Here is a 24,154-nt window from a genome sequence, read left to right as displayed (position 1 = left end):
TATATTTACCTTTATCGTCTCTTAAGTTCCCGTCATTGCTTGTTACAATTTCTTTTACCGAATAAGCGATGCTATACCACTTCGTCTGCAGTTGGTTTTGGAAGCAAGCAATTGCTACTCGTAATGTAAGCCATGCTACATGGTAGCTTAAGAACTTTTGTCGAGATGGAACTAAACGGTTTGTTTTTAGTTTAAAACTTAAAATTAAACAAAAATTTTCTTACGTGGAGACGTGCCAGTAAACAGTTGCCGAAGTTTTGGTTTTCCCGGGTTACTACTTCCACGTAACGTGTTTAGACACAAATCTATTATAAACATGACATCACTTTGATCAATCTGTCGCTTCCATCCACCTATGTATTGTAAAGATAAGTTAAATTTGCCTTGTGTTAATGGTCAATTTTATGAATCTAGCAAAGTTGTGGTATGGTGTTGGTATCAGGGCTACATAATTGAAATAAATGAATAAAAAGATAAATAAAGAGTTGGTAACATATCATGGAACGTTTACATACACGCTGTGCCTTTACAAGGATTTCCTTGAGCAGCTCGTCAAGTGAGGATAATTAAGTGACAATCATTCATACCTAATATTTGGCTCTATTTTGTTATTTACCAAACAATAACTGCCAAGGGCCATCACTTACCTTGTATCTGTGTCTTATTCAATCTAGTCACCACATTGGAATCGGCTGCAGCGCACAGACATATTGGTATGATGAGATTGAGAAAAAGAATTTCATTTTTCTCTGATGTCAACAGTGGTCGAATGAGAGATTCCAAATTTGTTGCGTCAGATAAACCTTGGATCTGATAAACTAAAATATTGTTTGATTAATATTTCATGTACCACAAACATAACATTTTTTTAAATGGAAATTTTGAGTTGAGAAACACTTAAAGACAAGTGTCCATATTACAGTTTTTAAACTGTTTTGTCTTGGTAAAACACAGACATAAAGCCAATGTATAATTATTTTTTACTCAGAAAAATTAGTACTTTACGGTATATACACACCATATGCACTGAACATTTGTAAACACAGTTAAAACTCATATTCGTTTCTATCATAAAGAGTATTCACATTTGTTTACTCATAATATTATTTTTTTACTCATAAAATATTAAACTGTATTTGTCTACTCTATTTGGTAATGGTACTAAAGATTTTAAAATATTTTAAACGAAAAGACAGGATAAAGCAACAAAACAACAGTTGTTAAAAACGCTTACGGTTAAAAACATATTTACATGTAGTTAAATGATAAATAATTAATAAGTATTTATTTTATTTACCCATCAAGTTGACAATATTTGTTGTGAGAGTTGGTGAGATGTTTAATTTAGCGTTGCATTGACATGTTATAGTTGGATCAGTCAACGTGGCACATGAACTTTCACCCGCTTGTGCAGCTGCACTAAACTACAGAATATGTAAACACATTAACGCGTAATATGACCATGTACAACTAAAAATTCTTGGACCTTAATTGGTAGAACCTGAGTCAGTAGCAACGGTCTTTTATTTTGTAGGCTTAAAATTAATGGGTTTTATTGTATGTTCTGAATTATCATTTCCATGTCATGTTTAATTTAACGGCTTTAAAATTTAGGCTTATAATTGTGTAAAAACCAAATAAGGTAAACATAAAAAGATTTGTTTTCTTACAGCAACAAGTGATTTTAGATGGGGAACATGAGCAACTGCAGGTTGTCGAGATAACAACTGACATAATCCACTGACTATTGGTGAGACTGTGCGCCAATCCAAGCCACTCCTGGATATTGAAATGCAATAGTTTAATACTAATTTTACATTATTAGATCTTAGCTAATATAGTCTTTGGTGGACTAAAGAAAAGCTTTAGTTACATGTTTTTAAAAAACCTTTAGACTGTCTTCATACACTGTATTTAAAGCATTATTACAAAAATAGTAACAATCTATTATTTTTTCCCAATAATAACCTAGCCCAGTGACAAGAAATATTAACATAGCTATACTTTTACCTTAAAGTATAAACTTTGCTAATTTTTCCAAAGAAACGGTCAAGTCTTTTTAATACAAGGAACAGTGCTGGTCTTATTGCTTCAACTGACCAGTCCACAACTGGCAACATATGTTGTACATAACTTGCTAACCCTGTGCTTACTGTTGGGACAGTTTCATCAGTTAACAGCTGAAAAAAGTTAATAATAATAAAAACTTTATTTGTTGTTTGATTACGGCTTCAAAGATTTAGAAATGTTTTAAATGAAATGCCAAGAGATAGTCACAAAACAACAGTTGTTAAAAAAGAGTGTTATAAAACAAATTACAAAATATTTTGGATTATCCGGTGGATTAAAATAGAGAAATAAAAAAAATTGACCAAAACATTATCCAGACAAAGATGATAAGAGAAGGGGAAAGATGAAGGGGTCATAACGCGAAAAACCAAGAACAATGGGTGAAATGTTGATGACATGCAAATTAATCAGATACGGAGTAAATTTACAATATAAACAATAAAATCTTGTCTACATCAAAAATATACTAGACTTAAAATAATGTATGTTATGTTATAATATTACCCTATAAGGGGCAAGTAAAAAATCAATTTCCAGGTTTTAATTACTACACAAACTTTAATGGCAACATAAACCCAAACTACTTGGAACATAAATTGAGCCTCATTTAGTTTACCTTCAGCAGTGAATGTGCAATATCAGCAATCCTTAGATGAGACTTGGTATTAAGTAGTTCATTAGTTTGTGTACATCTCTTCAACTTTTGCATCCTGAGATAAAAGTAGTATACTGTATATAATTATGAATCAACTATTTACCCTTGCTTTCATTTTATTTTATATTTATGCCTAAAAGGGTACCAACAATTAATTATATAACATATAGCAAAATGCTTATTTTGTTCAAGCAAAAGGAAAATTAGATTTTATATCAAACACAAACAGATGCGGAAAAATGAGTATTCATTCATTTTAATTTAAAAATTAGATACCTTAGTTTAGATCGAGTGTAAAACGTTGTACAAAGTTGCAACATTACATCTCGTTGTGCAATGAATTCTTCAGTTGGTTGATTCTTTTCTGTGGATGTTTCATTTTCCTCATCTGCCATAACACTGTCAAAATTTATTATTAAGTTGCTTTTATTACATTGTGACTGTTTCCAGGATTTTTCCAACATTTGGAAGTTTGAATGAATAAGTGTTACTAATTTATCTTAATTTCCACATTTCTGTATTATGAAAATTTGGAAAACTTGTTGCTGACCAATAGATCAAACAATTACTGTAAGATATCTTGCCCACGGACATACCCACAATATTAGCAACACCAAGCATTTAACCTGGGATCCTCTGGTCACGAGGCATTCTCTACCTACTCTAGATATTTAAAATCAAAATATTTAATATATAACCAACCTTTCTTGCGGCTGTTGAACCAAGTTTTGTTCACTTGCTTGTCTATAGATAACTTTAAACTGTTGCTGTTGTTGTGAGGTGCAGTTTAATGTTCTGGTAAGAGCTTCAACACTTGCAAGCAGTGATCGAATACAAACGGCTATTTCAAATATTTGTGCCCGCTCTAAAGGCATTAAAATAAAGTATTTTTTGAATTTATGTGCAAATTAAATTTATGTGACCTATTTTTTGCGGTAGCACAACATACACCTTTATGTACATTTATTGTACTACCCTAACCATTGTGCCACAAAGCCAGCATTATTGTATTGCAAAGTCAATTACAATTCAAATACATATACCTTACTAATTACCTGCAACTGGACTGAAAGTATTTTGAATATGTTGGTAATAGCAAGGCAGTATGCTGTTTAATACAATTAACATTTCAAGTGTTCGGCTGTTTTCAGGTTGGTAAGCAATTACAGTGATGCAAAGTCTAAAAATACAAAAAAAGTGTTTAAAAATATAAGAGTTCGGAGGTGAAATTATAAAATACAATAGTAGAAAAACAAGAGTCATGTTAACATCATTTTTTTCCTAACCTTTCCTGGATTGGAGACACTAGATTTGACATTACTCAAGTCTTATTTTATTTATACCACATATAAGGCCATGAGCGTAGGTGTGCATATGTATGCATGTTATAGTTGCAGTTAAATTTTACTTTATCACGTATTCCACATTATAACTGAGATAAGGATTTGGCAAATATTTCCCTTGTTTTTAAATAACTTAGTTCACTCGTAGAAAAGGTATAAATTTCTTTACCTGAAATAATCAATAAAGCAGATTGTGTCATCCTCTGAGTTCAAACATTCATCCACTGGTTTAAGCGGTTTCGATGCTTGGACCAAACTCATTACCTGCGAAAAATAAAATTTTCATATTTAGAATTAAAAAATTTCACGTAAATGCCCCAGAATCTAAATATGCCACTGAAGCGTATATTTATTTCAGTCGCATCGCAAATCTTTGCCATGCCATACAGTATAACTTTTCTGTGGCAAACTACTGGCATTAGCCGATGATGCAGTGAATTTCTATATACCCTTCAACATAGATAATTTAAATATATATGCGATTTAACACATAGAGACAAATATCTTAAACCATCAATGAATTAGGACTGCACAAGTAAATACTTTTAAAATAGTAAATTCCTAACACATATTTTGGGTTTATTACTTGTAAATCATCAATTTGTTCGGGGTTTTCTAATGCAAGAAGAACTTGAAAAAAGTTGTGATGAGATACTTGGTCTTGATCATTACAATCCACCACTTTGAGCCAGTTGTATTCCTAAATATGCAACATGAATATAAAATCAACACTTCATTCATTATGAAAAATTCAAAGGAAATAGATAACATCTAACACAAAACTAATTTGTAGATAGTCCTCGTCGAGTGATCCCATTTAATTTAAAATACATTAATCAACGCATGTTCACCATCATTATGTATGTTGGTTCTAATGCGACATGAATGTATGTGTTAGTTACAACGCTGATAAATAACTTACCGATAATAAAGGAGCAGCACATGCAAACAACTGAAGAAGAAATGGTTTCCTATGTACTTGGTACATCTGCTTAAAAACAAGCTCGAGACAACTTCGAACACTTTTGTTGCTGTAATGCTTGCTGTACACCTAGATGTGTTTAACGGTGTAATAAGAACAGTAGAGTTGTATGGCCATGCTATTTAGAAATATATGTAACACCATGACTCTATGTGATACATTAACAAATCTATATTTTGTCTAGTTTGGCCTAGTGCATTGTGCAGGGTGCTTGGTACTGTGAGTAACACAAGGATAACAGATTCCATTACAAAGGGTTGAAATAAAAACAGAAGATTTAAAATTTAAAAACGAACAGGCGGTTTTAAGTGAAACCAAATAAATGCAACATATATTGTATTTACACTAGTAAGCATTAAATCTAAAAATATCTTTTAATAGGTAAACACAGAAATATAGATGACCAAACTCACTCTTAGCATTGTAGGTAGTATAAGACTATATCCTTGCAGTGTGAAACTGTGGCTAAAGTAAACCACAATATCAATAATAGAGGCTGTGTATTTACGCAGTAGTGGGGCAGCTTCACAGTGTATAACAAGAGCACTACTTAGCACATGCATCAAATATATTAAGTCATCGTTCCAAGGGTATTCTCCTATAAAATATTAAATGTGGATTTAGTTCTATACACGATTTAACAAAAATAATAAGCGGATTTAAAAGTATGAATGGATAGGTTTTAAAAAGTAGGTTAAAGCGATAACAAAAATCAGCAGTGTTTGTAAAAACATTGGGATGCACTGGTCTATGGGATATTATAGCAGACATTTTTTTCATGGTTACTCACTTGGTAGAGATAATAAGATGGTTCGCACTAAGTCAATCCAGTAACACTTTTGTATAATATCCAGATGTTTAATGACTTCCCCATACTCCGTATCAAACAGGAAAAATTCAGCATCCATTGCCTGTAATGTGAAATATAAAAACACTAGTATCTTATGATCTTTTTGGGTATATGAAAAATAATTTTACATTTTGGAACAGATAAGCAGAGAAAAAAATATAACATAAAAATCACAAAAGTTATTATTTTATTTTAATTATTCAGGAAATACGGTGAGGTAGACCAGGGGACCTGAGATATGGACAAGAGTTGGACTATCACCCCGACACTCAGGGCACCATATGAACTTTTCCAGATATTGAAATCTAACAGTTTCAATTCCCTGAAACGCCAAATTAACAACATGATTATAGTTGATCTATGAAGTCTTGCCCACAATTAAGATGTATCCAACTTTCATTAAATTTTTGGAACATGCAATTACTTTAGCAGACAATTGAACAATCAAAACCTATGTAAGTTATAAAACCATTTTCAGTAAGTAATTTATTTATATTGTCACTACTACCTTCTTGGGAAAAGACCACAACTTTTTCAACTCATCCTGCACAAAGGTTGCATTTAGTTCTCTATCTACTGGGTTTCGTTGACTACGCAGTGCAGTCAGTGATAAACATAACTTGGATATCTCAGCAAGCTTCAGATGAACCACTTTGCTTGCCATTATTGGTGTACTTTCATTTTGCTCCATCCTTACCAAGGTTAACTATGAATAAAGATAAATTTCGTAATTGTTTAGTTGTACAAGCTCTGCTTTATTTATTCATAGCATGGTGTGATACTGCGTTCACTTTTTGTCGATATTTAAAAATAAATAAATTTTGTGTTCCGTTACTTCATATTTTAGTTAATCAAAAAATTCCTACCTGCGGATATACAGATTTCCGAAATGGATAGAAATCTCTTACATAGCAATGCCTGCAGAGAATTTCATTTTCTCTTGGATCTAAAAGTTGGTAAAACCTGTTTTCACTTTCCGACACATCAACCAATGCCAAAGCTTCTCGAAGAACAACTTCAAATGTTGTGTTATCAGTAACATCAACCTAAACATGCTTTGTTAATCAATACTACTGGAATATTGCTAGTTTCAAATAAAATCATCTTTTTATCAACAATAAATTATGTTTTAATTGAACTTTTTGCTATAGTAATTAGTTTAATCATTGAATTAAAAACAATTTTTTTTAGTCAGTAAAAACAAAGCTTTTCAACATTGCTTTTTACTAAACAGTTATTGTCTTTTAAAAACATAAAATCTAGAAATTATATTTAATTTACCTGGTTGGGCATGTAGTAGTCACCTTGATTCCATATTGTAATTTTCTTGGTTCCTGGTAAGCCAGCCGTAACAAGAACCTAAATATGTTTTAGACTTGAACATAAAATTAACATTTTTACATAAAAGTTAGCAGCTTTTCTATTTAGGCCACAGGCTTGTATATAACATGATGTATAATGAAATCTATTACAGCACCAAGCTGCAATTGTTGTGGTTAAAGCAAAAATGTTTAATCCTACCTGTGTGTCTATTTGCTCTTTACGCAAAGCTAATTTTAATGTTTTCAAATCAATTGCTTCAGCAAATGGTAAAATGTTGGTAATAGCAAGAAGACATTGAGTGATAATTGGACTTCCAGTTGGTGTAAAACGATTTTGTTGCAGTATTACTTCAATCTGGAAGAAAAAATTGCCTTAATAATACTGTTGTAATAGTTAGTTAAGTATAACATACTATTATTATAAGGGGAAATATTATTTTAGGACTGGTTTATTAATCTAGATATATTTGAATGAATGAATAAATGAATGTAACTTGCTGTATCTTCACCCTTATGATCCACTTACCAAATTACTTAAAATCACATGAGCAACATTTGGAGACAAATATTGCACAAGATGAGACAGTTTCTTTAAAAACCACATTGAGCTAAACCGACTTTTCTTATCACCAAGTTTTTCAGTGATGTTACGAAGAAACAGATGAGGGTCTTCCTTCAAGCAAGTCAGGACAACACATCTTGCGGCATCACCAACTGAGATGGTTGCAAAAATGAAATAAAAAGATAAAGAAAAAGGAAGGTTTAGGTTTAAACTAGATTTAACATCATTTTTTGTAAAATGATGAACAAAATGGTTTGACTACAAAAGGAGTGAACAGGTGTTACTAAATTTTATAAAGGTTCTGAAATTCTGAATTTTTGAACACAGTGGCAAATAATCAATATACTCAGTTTAGAATTAAACCTGTTAAGAGTTTACAAAATAAAACTTTTTACTAAGATGACAAAGCAGCTGTAATGAGACCTGATTCATCATCTTTAGTTGTGCTTATATCCTCCATAGCTCTTATGACTTCTGGTATACAAACTGCCAGTAATGATGGAAACACAGAGTAATTTGGAAGACTTGCAGTGTATTCAAGTATTCTTGCTGTGTTATCTTGAGAACCTAAATATTGGAGTTTTATTAGAGACATATACTGACTAGCTTACAACATGTCAAAGTTCACCAATGTGTTTTAAAAAAAGATGTCAATAAAAACTATAATTCAGCACAGAAAACATCTCTACCATTATCCTGAACTGTAGAAATGAGACCAGAGGCAATGAGTTAAAGGCTCGTCGCCACTGCCAGTGTGGGCATATGTGTCCTTGTGCAAGACAATACGCGGTAATTGGTCCAACCCGGTGGTCACTAATGGTTAGTCCAAATTATCAGCCATAAACTTTCAATTTTTGTTATATTTGATTTAATAATTTTATAAAGAACTGTGCCATGTTTAAAACTAGGTTATCTTAAATTTTTACTATAAAAATCTTAGGTACCATCATTTAATTGGCTTTTAAAAAATGATGATGCTCTGTTTGGAAGTTTATCTTCTTTTCTTTGATCAGAATTTGATGAGGATGACCCGACACTTAATAATCGGGAGGAGAGTCGTCTGTTCACACATCCTTGTTCATTACCTTTAAATTAGGTTTGAATCTTTGTGTAGGAATAACAAGTTTAAAATTCTCTTGAAAGGTTACATGTTTCAAAGTAAGAAATTTTCTAGGGTATAGTTTTTTTTTATTTATGACTGAAAATTAAACAACCAATTAGGGTTTTGGCAAAAATACCCTGCTTAAGAATACTCCTGGCTAAGTTGATAGCAGTTATACATTTAAAATGAAAACAAACCTTCTTCCAGTTCTTCATTTGCTGCTTTTTTCTTCAGTTCATTGCAAATACTTTGTGCCACAGGAACATCAGTGAGATGGAACTTGCAGCGAGCTTTTGCAAGTTTTTCATCTTCAAGGCGCAAAAGTTTTTCAAGTTGTTTCTCTTTGTAATGTGATCTTAAATTTAAATGTTCATTACAAATATAGAGAAAGTTAATTAAAGTACAAACATGTTCATAGTAACCCTGCTAAAGTTGTTATAGTTATATTTAACTTAGATCAAGCAGCTTAGCACAATTGTTAAAGTGATCATTCCCAGAAAAAAGCTCAAGGCAAGACAATTAATAGGCTTTAGGCAAAACAATTAATAGTAATTAGTCTAACCCATTAGTCGCCAATAATTTGTCAAAACAGTCAATCATAAAGAAATTTCATTCACAGAGTTGCATATAAGGTAACTTGCGAATATAACATGAAGTTTAAACATCTCATACCAGCTTACGAGTTACCATGTATGTTACTTTGATACCATTGTTGGTAATTTTTTTGCACAGTAATAATCGGACACATGTGTCTTAACGTCGAATTGCATGGGGATGATTGAGCAAATTTATTTTATATAAGAGTAATCAGCACTGTTTATTTCACAATCCTTCATAATAGTTTCCAGCAATGTAACTTACAGTGTGTCTGTTGCCAAGAACGCAGCACTCTGAACAGAAGAGCTATTCTGTGCAAGTATTTTGTCCATGTCAATGATATGAGGCATCCATGGAGGGTCTGGTATGCTGCTTGCTTCTAACCCCAGTGTAGCCATGGAGAGGGTGCAGTTCAACGATGTTGCATGAGTCTGGAATAACAATGTGCATGATGGCATTGCTTGTACAGTTACAATCTAATCAGTAACAAGTTTGTGGTTTATTTTTCTACATGATCAACAGGTTAGACAACATATTAATAAGTGTATACTCAAAGGACATACCACATCAATAATGGTAGTAGCATGACTCTTTTATCCTGGTTTCTTCTAGTAACAGGACATGCGCTATATCTATTACACAACGGTGATCAATAAGTTTTTCTCTTTAATTTACCCGAAACACAGCACGAGCTTTTGTCTCCGCATGTCTCCACACTGCATTCCTACATTCCCACAAAACACCAATTTTCTTAATGGCAGTAAGTCTTTGTGTTGTGTTGGTATTAGTCAGCTCCATCATTATACTTGTGTGAACTTCTTGTGGTATTTTGATAGCACATAAAAGAAATAAAGCACCTAAGTAGAAATATTCTGTTAATGTATATAAACACTGTAAATTATAAAGCGTTCCGGTTTTGTTTAAAAAAACTTTGTAATAAATAATAACAATTACCATGTTTATCTTGGATTATCAGTTTATTTTGGATAACCTAAACTATGTTGAAGAACAAAGGTGGCAAATGTTTTGAGGCAAAGATATGTTGCAACATTGCAAAAGTGTGGCAGCTAAAATAGACACAATTTATGCCAATGAATAATACTAAAAAATTAAAATATATGTTTTATACAAACCAGCAATTTCAACTATTTCTTTGCTTCCATCGAGTAACAATTCCCATGTTAACGCTTGTATGTTAATTAGAGTATCATTGCTTAAAATTGATACTGATTTCAACAAAACTGCTAGCGGCGATTTGGTTAAGCAAGAAGCTTGGCTTTTGAGATAACTGGAAAACAACAACGTAAGTCATGTTATGTTCTGTCATAAAAATGCACACAGTTAGTTATCTAATGTCATCCACAACAGCTTACCTCAAAAATGGAATGCATCGTTTTGGTTCCTCTCCACATTCTGTGCTTTTCTGTCACATAGTTCAACATCAGTTTAAAACCAGAAATTTAAGAGCAGCAGTTAGAGGTTAGGAGCAAATACCAACCAATAAACCCATTAACCCTTACTACAATATTTTTATTCATCATGTTGACTTACCTGATTTTTAGCAATTGCATCATACAAGGAACCAACCAGTTTTGTACAAGATCTATGCAATCTTTTGTGGCAGTATGGATGACAGAAGATCAAATGGTCGCATATAAAGTTGTGTTGGTTAGCCAAAGTCATTGTGACCTTAAATAAAAATTTTAAAATTTCAAGGTGCAAAATATTGAATAAAAGTTACTTATTTATCCTTGTTTAAATGTATATTAAATGTTACCTAATTAAAATGATATGGAGGTCTAAATTTTTCGCAATTTAATGGTTCAAGTTTCTGCATATGCAACTTTGTGGGCGTGTGCAAAGGCCGTAAATGACCACTGGGTTTGAGACCCTAAAGTGACTTGTCCAAAGATACATCAAAACTTTATCGTCTGGCGCCATTTTTGGAATCGTAGAGCAGAAAGGCAAAACAATGTAACAAAAAAAAGTTCTAAAACGTTTGAGTTTTAAAAGTATATGAATAACCTGGTTTCAACAAAACCTTTGAGTTAAACTGGCAGATTTATAATTGGTCATGAATTCAACATTACCTTCAGCCAAGGAAGGTTATCAATCCATGATGAAGACCCTTGCCCACTATTAGTAAGATTCAAAACTGAACAAGATGTAATGGAACTTGTTGGAGCTATGTCCCGGCTAGAGATGTGATCAGATGAGCACATACCGTCACCAACAGAGTTAGTGCTTCCGATTGAGTAAGTACTACTGAATGGGGAGAAAGAGCCACCAAACAGCACATTAGAGTTGGGCACAGTCAATGTGTTGCTTGTGTTGCTGGTCGTTGCAGCAATAGATGAACGGTTTCTCACAGGAGATTCACTGGCAGTGTTAGGAGTTTGTTGGCGGCTTATTCTAGATGAAATACTCTCACTTGAAGAATCTCTGTTTCCTGCAAAATGAGTGATATCTAAAACCTGAACTGATAAAAACGTACTCAATGGCCTTAAATTGATGTTATAAAGCAATTGCATTTTTCTCTATACTTAAAAAGATAAATTGTAGCATACCATGTAAAATTGAAATACGTCTGACTTTTTCTTCTGTGGATCCATGTGTACAATTGGATACAACAAGATTTTGAAATTTAATGCTTTTTTTGCATGGTGGGGTTGCAGTAAGTGAACATCCATCTGAAAATTGAGTTGTTTTAATTGGTTTATATGGAGCCTAAACAAAGCTTGTTTTATATTTGTGGACAAAAATGGTTTGGTCGCTTTTAGAGCAAACTTTTGAACATAAGCAAGGCATTTACCTGATTAGTTTAGAAATATGGATTTTTATGTTTAGTTTAAGTAACCACTTACTTTTTTAATATATATTAATGTGGTGCAAACAAATAAAAGTTTTACGATTGCTTTGCCAACATTATTAAACCAACTACCTTTATCTCTTGTAGCTTGTTCATCATAATCATATTGTGGCAATCTGGGATAGACATCCCGAAGGAAAGCAGTGATTTGAAGCAGCAAGTTAGTGGCTGCCATCTTCAATGGAGTTGGGCAATCTTTTCCAGATGGATTGATCATGACTGAAAAATCAAAATTATAACAAATTGATAATGTTGTATGTTAATTCAAAACCATTAGTTTAAAGCTGACTCATCCTATCTCTAGCCAATCAAAGAGCTCCCAACCATTAATTTCCTATTTTTTCCTCGTATGAATTAGTTGTACTGCCAATATTTTTTTTTAAACTACTCCCCTTAAGGTTACCAAAGAGTCATTGACAATTTTTAAGTGCACAATTGACCAGCTAAAACCGTTTTTAATATTCTTACCATCTTTCAAATAGTCTTCAGTAAAGTCTTGATGCCGATTTTTCATTTGATCGTCAGGATCTGTTATGTTGCCAAGCACTACACTTGGGTTATTGTCAACTGAAACAACTTTTTGCAAATACTCTGAGATGGCCTGGGTAACAAACAATTATTCATAACACTAATCAGTAAACTACATATTAAAACAAGTACCTCGCCCCATTTGTAAAATTGTTTTGCAGCTGCAACATAAAACTTTGCGTTTTTGGCTATAAACTTGCTTGGCTTGCCTTTGTTTTGCATGAAGCTTGGCCAATCTCCAATAGAACAACGTTTGATAAAACAAGCTAATTGTAAAAGTACAGTTGCCCTTGATAAGACAGAGGATTCCTGCAACATATTTTTTCCTAAATAATAACTTTTTTGTTCATCCTTTGGATTACTGCAGAGAAAAATTTCGAAAAAATATAGAACGAAAAGATGGGATATAGAATAATGGTTACAAACGAACCCAACTTACCAGTCCTAAAACAGATCCAATAACAGTATGTTCAGGTACTGTACCAGGTGGACAGCACTCTAATAGGAAGTCAAAGATGGACACACCAATATATATATCTTCAGTATCAATAACAAAGTCATTTAATTTTTCCTCAGGAAAAGTTAATTTTTCATTTAACTCTTGTGCCATTGATGCTAAACCTAAAAAAAGTAAAATTACAAATTTAAACCTAGCTTTCATAGATTTATGACTTATTGGTATTATATTCATGAGTATTTTTACTACTAATTATACAACAAGATAATACGAAAATCCTAGTTTATTACTTTGATGAACAAAGTAGGACATTACTCATTAGGTAATACTTCAGATATTAATAAGAGCCAAAAGTTATTTACGAACAAAGATGACCTGAAAAAAACTGTCAAAAGGGTAGTGTGAAAAGAAGTACTTTTTAATTTACAAATCCAGAAGTAATATCTTATTCATATAATAATATAACATAATCTTGAAGGTACTCTGCTTATTGATTCACCTGCTTCGGAGCTTTGAAATTCCGCTTCTTGTTTCTTTTGCATTGTTTTCATCATAATTCGAGACAAAAGTGTTGTTCCATTGCCATCATTGCTTACGAACTCTGAGAATCTTTTTTCATCAGTTGCACTTGGAGAATATGGAGATTTTTCCTATGAATTGGAAGTGGCAAGAATGTAAAATGTAAAACCAATAATTCTACTTTTGTTAAAAGTTAAAGTTTTATTGTTGAATTCAGTACTTTTATGCAAGCCATCACTGGCCAATAGTATAAAGCCATTTTTAAACCAGAACCACCAGTTGAATATTAACTTTCTTCTGAAAAAGCAAGGAACCTGCAAGAATTGGCCGGGATCTGGAACATTTTACCCTAATACTATGTAAATATACAGTTCAATCCAGTGTTCGAGTATATAGATATTAAAAACATATTATTTCTACAGTTGGTATAACAATACAAAAAACTCCACAGCATGCAAATATCTACCAAAAGCAAGATGTAACAACAATTAACACTTACCCCAGATTTATTTTTAAATGGATTTTTGATTGGAATTTTAAATATAGATCCACTTCTTGCATTTCTGTAAACATCATCTTCATCTTCCTCTTCATCTGAAGAGTTTCCAACATGGTCACATCTAATGAGAGAGAATATAAAAAAAGAGATTTTTGCTACAGACAGTGCAATCTAAATTAGAATTCGTTTATTAAGAAAATATTCATTTTTAACCAGCTGAAGCTGCTTTGTGGTGTAAAAATACAATAAACCAAACAGACTCTCAAGTAACAGGTTTCATAATTGTCAGTATAATCACTGTTTTATTCATTATCTGATTGATCTGCAACAGTTTACTGTCCAAGATAAATCAGACAGTTATCCTACCAATAGATTCCTGTTATTTAATTCTTTACTTGTGATGTATTTAAAAGAATATTTTTTAGTCTAAACCTAATAATTAACATAACATAATTTTATTTATCCTTTTGAAAACGATAGCGAAGATCATGTCCCCTAAAGAACAAAGAGAAGGGAATCAGCAGCAAATACCATATGGATAAAACATGTGGAAAAGAGTGTCCATTAAAAAGCTGCTGCAGCTAACATCCAGGAATTACTGTAACAAACAATACATACGTTGAAAGTCGTGGAAGTAATGATGAGCTCTCTGCTGAAGACAGTCGACTACTTTCTTTGTACTTTCGAAAAAATGTTTGTTTAGAAGGAATGCTTCCAGTTGGAAAAGATCGAGAAGCTATTGGACTTAATTGCAACACCACACCTCCTCTTCTGTGAAATATATTTCAATGGTGATCTGTGTTTTGCTGCTCACTATACAAGTTGCCTTTATACACCTTGTGTTTGCATATATGTGGATAAACTAAGTACATTTCTAGATGAATAGTTTTTCACTCTATAACTGCTGCTTATTTCGTCATCAAAACCATGCAAAAACCTGTCTCTAAAAAAATGTTTCACATCAGCATAATAAAACAAACATTTTATATAAAACAACCTTTGCATTTTTCGTGACATCGGCACAGAGCTTGGATCGGGAGTTGTGGAAGTTTGTTTAGTTTCTTTCTCATTTAATGTCTGAAACAATAAATGAATAAAATCATTATTTATCTTTTCTTGGTGTGGCAATGACAGTTATTGTAACACATGTTTCATACACCTTCTGCCAGCTTGAGCATTACCACAACTTTACAGGTTACGTAATGTTTTTTCGCTTATTTTATAATGACGGACAATTTGGACAACCTATTAATGACAACTAGTTTGGCCGCCAAACTCTATTACAAGAGCACATCACTCACAAAGATATATCCGGAAACGAATCCTATTTGTCAGTAAAATATCAAAAAACTTTGAAAAACACCACCTTTTGGTCTTTTATCCAAGCTTTTCTCTTTCTTAATGGCAACAACATTGTGCTAAGGAGAACTTGATTGAATGTTGAAGGATTCTTAAGACGAACAAATTGCACAAAGTGACGAACTTCATCATATAATTTCTGTTGCATACAAATAGAAATATAAAAAAGGAAACAAAAAATAGAAATACCTTAGTGTTTGAATGAAACAGTGAAAATTATTGTAATGATGTTAATTTAAAAATATACATAACTTTCAAATAAAATTTAATATTGATTCCATTGAAACATAAATTTTATCGGTTCAAATAAAATGTAAGTAAGATTTATGATGCTTTGCTATAAAACATAGAAAGTTCTTAAATAACTAAAGTTTTACATGTAGGTATAATCACTATCTAAGACCAATTTGAAAATTAGGACCTCTATGTCATATTCAATTTTTACATAGCTTTCAAGTAGCATACTATAAATCTGCATATAAAGTCTAAGAAAGTTGAACTGAAATTGTTCACATGAAATATCTTCAACATACCCTATTAGTTTGTTTTGTAAAATTATCTTGAAACAGTTTGCTGTCCAAGAGTTTTCTCATCAGATCACCAAACACCACTTTAACGATCATATTATGCAGATTGTTCTTTGATTCTGCATCATGATTTATTTGATCTCCATTGATGTCTAAATAAGTGATGTATAGTAACTAAATATTCAATATGCCTTACCTTTAAACATTTTATACCCATTGAACAATTTGTTAAAATAGGAGGTATGGTTTATCAGGGGACACTAGATATTACTTTCCAAAAACTAAACGTCGCCTCCTGCGACGAAAGGTAGGATGTAGGTTTTGTGTTAGAATTGGGCGTAACTTGTAAAGTTTAACAACTTCTAGTCTATTCTGTGAAAATAATAAACCTATATACATAAGATCAAAGAGATCTTTTAAAACAACATTCGAAGCGTATTATTAAGACATACAAAAATTAAAAGCAAATGATTATCAATGCTATTCATTAACCAAATGTAGCTTTCTGTAACCTGAAGTAAAAAATTGTAATGTAGTATTAGCTTACCAAGTACATCGCATGTGTTAATATCAATGTTGCAGTATGCTAACAAAGGATGAAGAAAGTCCATGATTTCAGCAACTGTGTTGGTTTTTACAACATTTTTGATAAAAACTCGAAAATACTTTCTGTGGTTTGCAAATATGTCACCCATCATTGCTTGTGTCTGAAAAAACATCAATTGAGAAGTTTTTTATTTTTATTAAATCAGTAAGAGAAACCATACCGTGGCTCTAATTCTATCAGCAGCAGCACTTCTGTGTCCAGATCGGTGGCAACCATTGGAGCAACCAACAAGCTTGATCAATGAATAAAGAACTCGTAGGAATACACCGATGGTGTTCTTTATATAGATTTGAATATCAGTTAAACATATTGGCAGTTAAAATTCATATGTAAACATGCTAAAATGAAAAAGCTCTTTCCACAGTATTTTTTTACACTATAAACATGCTTTTATATTAGCTGCATCATGGTAAAATCGTTTTAGATTGATAATATGTTTGGCAACAGCACTTTATATAACTTACTAAAATGTTATTTTATATTACTATATTGATATAACAAACATTGTGTTGTATACCTGATGCTTATAGTCTATCTTCAAGTCATCTTCAGTGATGTTACTCTGTTAATTATAAAATAAATATTAAAAACAACCAACCTAGTTCAAGGACATAAGACATTACATGACCCGGCGCCGTGGCATAGTGGTTAGCGCGCCTGCCTGTAACCAATAGGTAATGGGTTCAAGGCTCGACGCTGCTACCATTGTGGGCGTATGTGTTCTTGGGCAAGACACTTAACAACAATTGCTCCAACCCAGTGGTCACTAATGGGTTGTCCAAATTATCAGCCATACATAAAAAAATCCCCCAAATAATAAACACCCACAAAGTAACATACATGGTAACTCGTAAGCTGGCGCGAGGTGCTAAACCCGTGTAATAACAACTGTCGTTTTCCGGCCACACGAGGATAAAGGAACGTTGCAACAACTTAATGAAACTAAAGACCTATGTATAATAAAAGCCCAAAAAATCCTATTTAACAAGTTTGTTACACATGCTTTATCATTTTCTAAACAATGAAATGTAGATAAAGTGAAATTACATCTTCCTCTTCAGGTAACATCTTCATTTGTACAACATGCTCCAAAACTTGCAAACAAACATCTATAACTCGAAGACCGGGTCCTTTTGAAATGACAGAATTCACCACAGATAATAGGACTTCAACCCGAAGACATCCATCTTCATTATCGTATTCAGAGGTGTTCTTATTCAGTGTAGGTGGAACATAAGCCAAACAAGTATCGGATGTCCATCGCCTGCTTTGTTTTACCTGAATATTGGAAAAAGTTGACTAAATGCTAGCAAGAATATTGTTGCATGTTTGGTTGACATACCGTATCCGATCTGCTAATTCCATTCTGGTTATTGGTTTCTTCTTTAGGCGTCAACTCACCATTTGTGGTTTTACCTGGTCATTTGATAAAATTAAAACAAACTAAAATATCACCAAAAAACACATATTTATGGGAATATTTAACGCTTAAAACCCCAAAACTGCTACCAGAGTGTTTGTGGGACCCATGGACTGAAAGTATATTGCTAAACTAGGTCCAATAGTTTTACCTTTGTGAAATTACTTTGTTAAACAAGTAGTAAGGTTGTAAAACATGTTAGAACCTGAGTTGGTTAAAATACTCTTTAATTTGAATTACAATCTGTTTGGAGTCTTGACAATTAAAACAAACTATCATCAAAATAAATCTTCTTTGCATTATTGTAGGTTTTTGTTTATACAAAAAATAATTTCATACCTTCATCTAGCACATCAGCGCAAACTGTTTTTCCCTCAAAGAGCTCCTTTGAATTGGTTTGACTTAACCCAATACTCATGTCTACATCTCTGAAAGATGATGTGGATTTTTGAACCTAAAAAATGTTGTCAGAATGTTATTAAAGATGAAATAAATAGTGCAACATTTGTATATACTTCTAATGTTGACCCAATTGAGTTTCTTTGCATTGAGGTTGAAGGAACTCCTAAGATGTCTTTAGGTTTGATGGTGATTATATTAGGACCCTTTGCTTCTTCAGCAGCCTGTGATTAAACAAATTTAAATAAAAAATTAACCACAATTTATAAATTAACTAAATCATACTGAAAACAGAGCTTTCAAGGATGTCTTGGTAGCAAAAGTGGGGACAGATCTTCTACGATTAGAAGACACCATTCTCCTGATTGCACTTTTTCTCTTTTGAATTGGTGAAGCAAGTACATGTCTCATACTTTTGTTTCCAGCTGTAGTCTGAAAAAGTGTCATTTTATATTAATAACACTTAATAATTGTGAAGGAGCAACCCAAGTGTGACAGGGCAACAACAGTCGTTATAACACAGGTTCGAAAAATCACACATCTAGTGCCCGCTTAGAGTTACTGAGTAAAGAACATGCTTTTTGTATGGCTCACAATTTTGACAACCACCTAATAATAACTTGATTTGGTAAAGGAAACTAATTTATATTATTACCCATGAGGAGCAGTGTGTGCTTCCACGGATTGATCCATATTTGGTAGGCCATTTTAAACAAGAGCCAACCAAGAACCAACCAGGGTCAGCATTCCTGGATGTCTGGCGCTTTTAAATAGGCGTTTATGTACTTTTTATATTTACCCGAAAAATTCCGAACAACGATGTTCTTTTTGGTTCATCAGGAGACAGGTCATCTGGTGCCATGTGCACCTTCTTTGCTTCTCGTATGTTGGCAATGCTACCTGTTGTTAAAGACATTGAATTATATCTGTAGTTAAAAAATTTATAAGTTTATTAACATGATTTGGGTTTAATCGTTGTACTTTAAGATGCATTTTACCCACATATGTTTTAATTTTTAATGATTTTATTTTATTATTTTGTATAATGATGGAGAAAAAAATAAGGCAGAAACTTTTGTTACAAACAAATTAATAAATTTTATTTTTTAAATTAACCTTTCAGACTAAAGTGTTTTTCCCGATTAAGAGTTTTCACACAATTTTGTGATTGTTTATTTTGTGTGTTTCGAATGACTATAATGAATCGGACAACAGGTTTCCTAGCCATCGTAGTGCCTTAAAGAATGCGCCCATAGTGGTAGCACCAAATTTGATCAACAGAGGATTATGTACTATAAACCTTATCCCTAAAGTAAGCATCTATAGTTCTTTTTATTACGGTCGCTTTGTATTGTGTAAATTATGACCAAATCAAAATACGAGTTAAACGGCGCACATTAGTAATTACTAAATGTTGCGCAATTTTAAATTCGCGCAATTATACGGTCGTTCATTTATGCAATGGTTGTGTTTAGGATTGTGGAAAATTACAGTCTTACTAACTGCGTGTGGTCACACGATTAACGAGTAATACGTCATGTACAAAATATAATAGTAACATAAACAGCAGGCACGTTTTTTTGCGAATCGCTTAATATATAGTTCGCTTAATATATATTTTGCGAATCGCTTAATATATATCTCTCACTTGATGTTCTGTCACACTCTGATCCAGGTATTTCTTGCTGCGGTGACAACTTTCTCGGAGGTCTGTATTTACGCATGCTCGTCTTCTTAGCATTCATTGAGACGCATCTTCTATGGGAAGTCCTATGCGAAGTAATTGAATTTTTAAATGAAAGTGTTCAGTTAAGCGCGTGGACAATACTACATTATTTATTTTACAGTGGGAAGTTCATCCTTTCGTATGTTAACTCACCTCCCAAGAGTTAGATTTGTAGCTTTTCGAAGTTTTTGCAGCTTTTTTAAAATGTACGTCATACCCCATAAAATACCGTCTTCTGACCAACGTTGAAACAACAAACAATTCACGACAGCGACGTCACATACACTAGAGAAAAGAACCCTTTCTTTAGCTTCGTCCATTTTCCCATACCTCGAGTGAAAAAGCGTGTTAGAGTATGCTGTACTTGTATTAGTATACCGTATGTATTCATTCATGTAACTTAACAAAGGCAATATCTACCTGATCCCTGGAATATCACATCCCGGAAAAAGCGTTCGACTTTCAGCGGGTTCATTTTTGACCTTTAACGACGGAATAATTCGTGAGAATGCTGGTATATTAGGTTGCTCATAGCTCCACATTGATCTCCATATTAGTTGGCCACTAAAAGGACATTTAAATTTATCGATGTGGATATCGCTCCTCGTTGCAAATATCTCGATCATAATAGTAACAATATTCAAATATCGACGTATTTTTTAATTGGAGACGAAGAACAAAAAAAAATAATATGTCTAAAGTGATACAAACCCAGCCGGGGTTTTGTCAATAGCGATGAATACAAAATAACAAGACGAGCATGTCTGTTCACTCTGCAGCAAATCTAATCTGATTTAATGCCACTTATAAAGTTACCTGTCAAGGCGAAAGACGAGGTCTGTTTCCCTTATGTTATTGATGATTGGAGCGAAAAGGTAGATGAACAGTTGTACATTTCCGAACGTTACACTATACTGTTCTTCGCCGCACTTTCCACCAGCACTACACGCCTTTTGCGACTCAAGAAATATCCAATGTAGAGTGTGAAGCAATTTTGTTCCTGGCACTCCCAGTTTATCGGCTTGACCTGTGGAATAGAGTACGCCGAGATAGTATAATAGAACCGTACATGTTTGGTCTTGTTTAATCAAATCGATTTTAGTAATTTCCGATGCAAATTTTACTGTTGGGGTCTGGCGTAACGAGACAGTGTGTTCTATAAAACATTTCAAATTGGCCCTGTAAAAGAGGGCCATAGGGCGAATACTGCTTAGTCTGCAAATCAGCCAAATGTACATTCCATGTAAACGTCACGAGTTCACGTCTCTCACGTAGATCACGCGGGGGTCACGTGATTAAATATTCATGTCAATCACGTCATTAAAATCTCAAATTCTGGATAATTCTTCCCTATTTCCAATCAACACGTTTGTAATTGGCATTAATTTTTCATAAATCCTATCCAGTAACTGCAGTAAACACCTCGCCAGGTGTAGTGTACAAGCGGCGTACACGCAAAGCGGATTTTCATATCGATTTTGAAAAGCAGCCGCAGTGTAATTAGCAAACTCTGCTCACCCAATTTATTCCGATTGATGAGAAATATTGCGGCACAGTGCATGACATGTGGCAAGCAAATATCAATCAATTGCCACCTAGTAATGCTCCCGATTGCCCCGCTGAGTGAAGGTGGTAAACCTTGCAGCTTGTTATCCACTAATATATGCTCAAAAGACTGAAATGTGAATATAAAACGGATTTTACTAAATAAATGTCATATATTTATCCTCACTTTGCGGGAAAACTCGGAATTGCAAAAGGGTTTCTGCATTTTACACCTCGTGCCCGCATACAAGCTGCTAAGTATATTATTTTAGTTTTAGAAAATTCGTCCACAGATATTTGTTTTCAAACAAAAAAGCTCCATTAACGTTGAGGATTGCAGCAACGAAAATCGATAATGATTAAATTTACGTTCTTCTAATTCAATTTATCTAATTGTGTTAAATTATTCGTGTACGAGTAAAAGTTCATATTTTTTGTTTCCGCCATACAATATATTTGCTTACCGCACATGAAGCTTCGTATAATTTCCCGATTTTTCGGCGAAGAAACGGACTGCATTTAAAAAATAAAAATAGTTAAAGGGTAATAAATAAAAAAAGTTAGTTTGGAGCACTTAACGTACAATAAACGCACCACTAAAAATGCACATAAACTGCTTAGCATATACATTTATAGTGCTGGCATTTGCACTGCAGCAGATGCTTAGGTTCTTTATAGATTTACGAGTTTGTGTGGAAAATCTGTGCATACTCGATGCATCAAACGAGCATGGAAAACAATACGTTAAGTGTTTAAAATTTCTTTTCGGGTAAGAGTTACAGCAAGGTGGGGGAAGATGGGACACCTTTTGACCCTATTTTCTCATCCCATGTAATAGTAAACAAAAAACATTCAAAGATTTATAAAACTATATCCTCCCGACTCTTATAGACCATTGTTAATTGTTTAAAACACGATCAGGATATTTAGATATTATGTGCTAAAGGAGTCCCATCTTCCCCCACCCTACTGTATAATAATCTGAGACGAAACGTGGATACAATAAAGCTTAGGTTTATATATAACCAGAACGGCAAAAAAAAAACATAATATACTTGTTGGCACAAACAGATTCGTGAGAGGTAAACAAGTATGCGTGTATATAGGTCTGCCATGCATCTGGCATCTGACGCAATTATTTTAAGTGCGGCTTTGATCGATTTCTTACTCGGTTTGTCGCCACAAAAACGACTGGATTGGTAACGGAGTACGATCAGGTTTCGACTCATGTTGTTCCATGTTTGTATAATCTGCTCTGAATTCCATTTCCTTCTTTAGGACGTTTGATTGATAAAAATTATCAGCCGCTTCTACAAAAACAATAGTGAATTTACATTAAGGATTTCTTTTGAAAGGTCGAAGAACGCATTTCTATCATTCGCCGATAAATTGTTAGATAATGTACTTGTTTTTATCAGAAACCTTCACTCCGGCCATTCCCCTTTGCTTACTTTGCTATACAGAGCGGCAACAAATCAATATAACCGCTAAAAATTGCTTTACTCTGCAGTTGCTTGCTGTGCTCTAATTGCACTTTGCGGTATATAGAAATTGGCAACACACTTTTTATTGGCAAAATAGGCATTCCTATATTTTGGTGATATTTATAAACCATATAGAATATTATGCAAAAACAATAAAACTGCTATACTTCGCATATTTGCAGCTAATTTTTGCTGATATTATACTTGAAGCGGTATGCATAATTAGCCACAAAATATACTGCATATACGGTACAGACCGCTCCCCACCTTTTTTTTTACTGTATAGGCTAGCTATCCCTAAAGGCCGCTGAGACAAAAATCAAACTTATAAGTAACTTTACAAATCAATGCACAAATTCCTCAAATTAGATCTGTTTCCTAAATTTAAGTACTTATTTTCTATATACACAGGTTTTAGACCATACTTTTATGCACCCCCTGAGTTTTCTATTAAAGTAAAAGTTTAGGTGGACAAACGCTATAAATACTATATGCTGGTAGCATGCAAAAAGAGTTTATATCATTACATTTACGACAAAAAGGGGAAGTCTACACACTTATAGATTAACGAATAAACTAATAAATAGTAAACGGTAAATTAGGTTTAACTTACCTTAGTATAACTAGTATGTTTTTCCAATCAAACCGAGCGACCTTTCTGGTAATACTAAACCTACGCTTGTTACACTTCGTTTGAGATCGGTAGCAGAGGTGCTTAATTTAATTTTCATT

The 24,154-nt window shown here is 33.2% G+C and overlaps 1 protein-coding gene across 1 annotated transcript; it reads right to left on the bottom strand.

Moving 5' to 3' along the window:
- Window positions 1–9: 9 nt before the first annotated feature.
- Window positions 10–24,152, bottom strand: LOC100187298 (protein unc-80 homolog; the record flags this gene model as incomplete). The annotated part of the gene is given in 57 exon segments (XM_026840226.1): window positions 10–171; window positions 225–353; window positions 648–818; window positions 1,298–1,424; window positions 1,671–1,779; window positions 2,011–2,180; window positions 2,687–2,780; window positions 3,002–3,124; window positions 3,428–3,590; window positions 3,781–3,905; window positions 4,238–4,332; window positions 4,655–4,768; window positions 4,991–5,119; window positions 5,464–5,648; window positions 5,841–5,961; window positions 6,409–6,606; window positions 6,767–6,946; window positions 7,182–7,259; window positions 7,422–7,577; window positions 7,749–7,936; window positions 8,208–8,351; window positions 8,729–8,869; window positions 9,084–9,241; window positions 9,748–9,914; window positions 10,159–10,340; window positions 10,617–10,771; window positions 10,857–10,906; window positions 11,035–11,172; window positions 11,574–11,932; window positions 12,051–12,173; window positions 12,425–12,571; window positions 12,821–12,953; window positions 13,013–13,189; window positions 13,320–13,501; window positions 13,837–13,987; window positions 14,356–14,476; window positions 14,974–15,126; window positions 15,353–15,432; window positions 15,722–15,853; window positions 16,248–16,393; window positions 16,789–16,948; window positions 17,009–17,125; window positions 17,366–17,410; window positions 17,896–18,126; window positions 18,191–18,264; window positions 18,608–18,722; window positions 18,784–18,891; window positions 18,953–19,099; window positions 19,467–19,567; window positions 20,316–20,437; window positions 20,547–20,723; window positions 20,814–20,957; window positions 21,210–21,420; window positions 21,912–22,068; window positions 22,403–22,451; window positions 23,107–23,248; window positions 24,036–24,152. Coding segments are annotated over 56 exon segments (7,912 nt in total), but the record flags the coding sequence as incomplete, so codon positions are not given.
- Window positions 24,153–24,154: the final 2 nt, after the last annotated feature.

Source organism: Ciona intestinalis, unplaced genomic scaffold (assembly GCF_000224145.3).
Source record: "Ciona intestinalis unplaced genomic scaffold, KH HT001151.1, whole genome shotgun sequence".
Taxonomy (NCBI): domain Eukaryota; kingdom Metazoa; phylum Chordata; class Ascidiacea; order Phlebobranchia; family Cionidae; genus Ciona; species Ciona intestinalis.
Note: the sequence above shows the minus strand (reverse complement) of the source record. Positions and strands in the feature narration are given on the sequence as shown.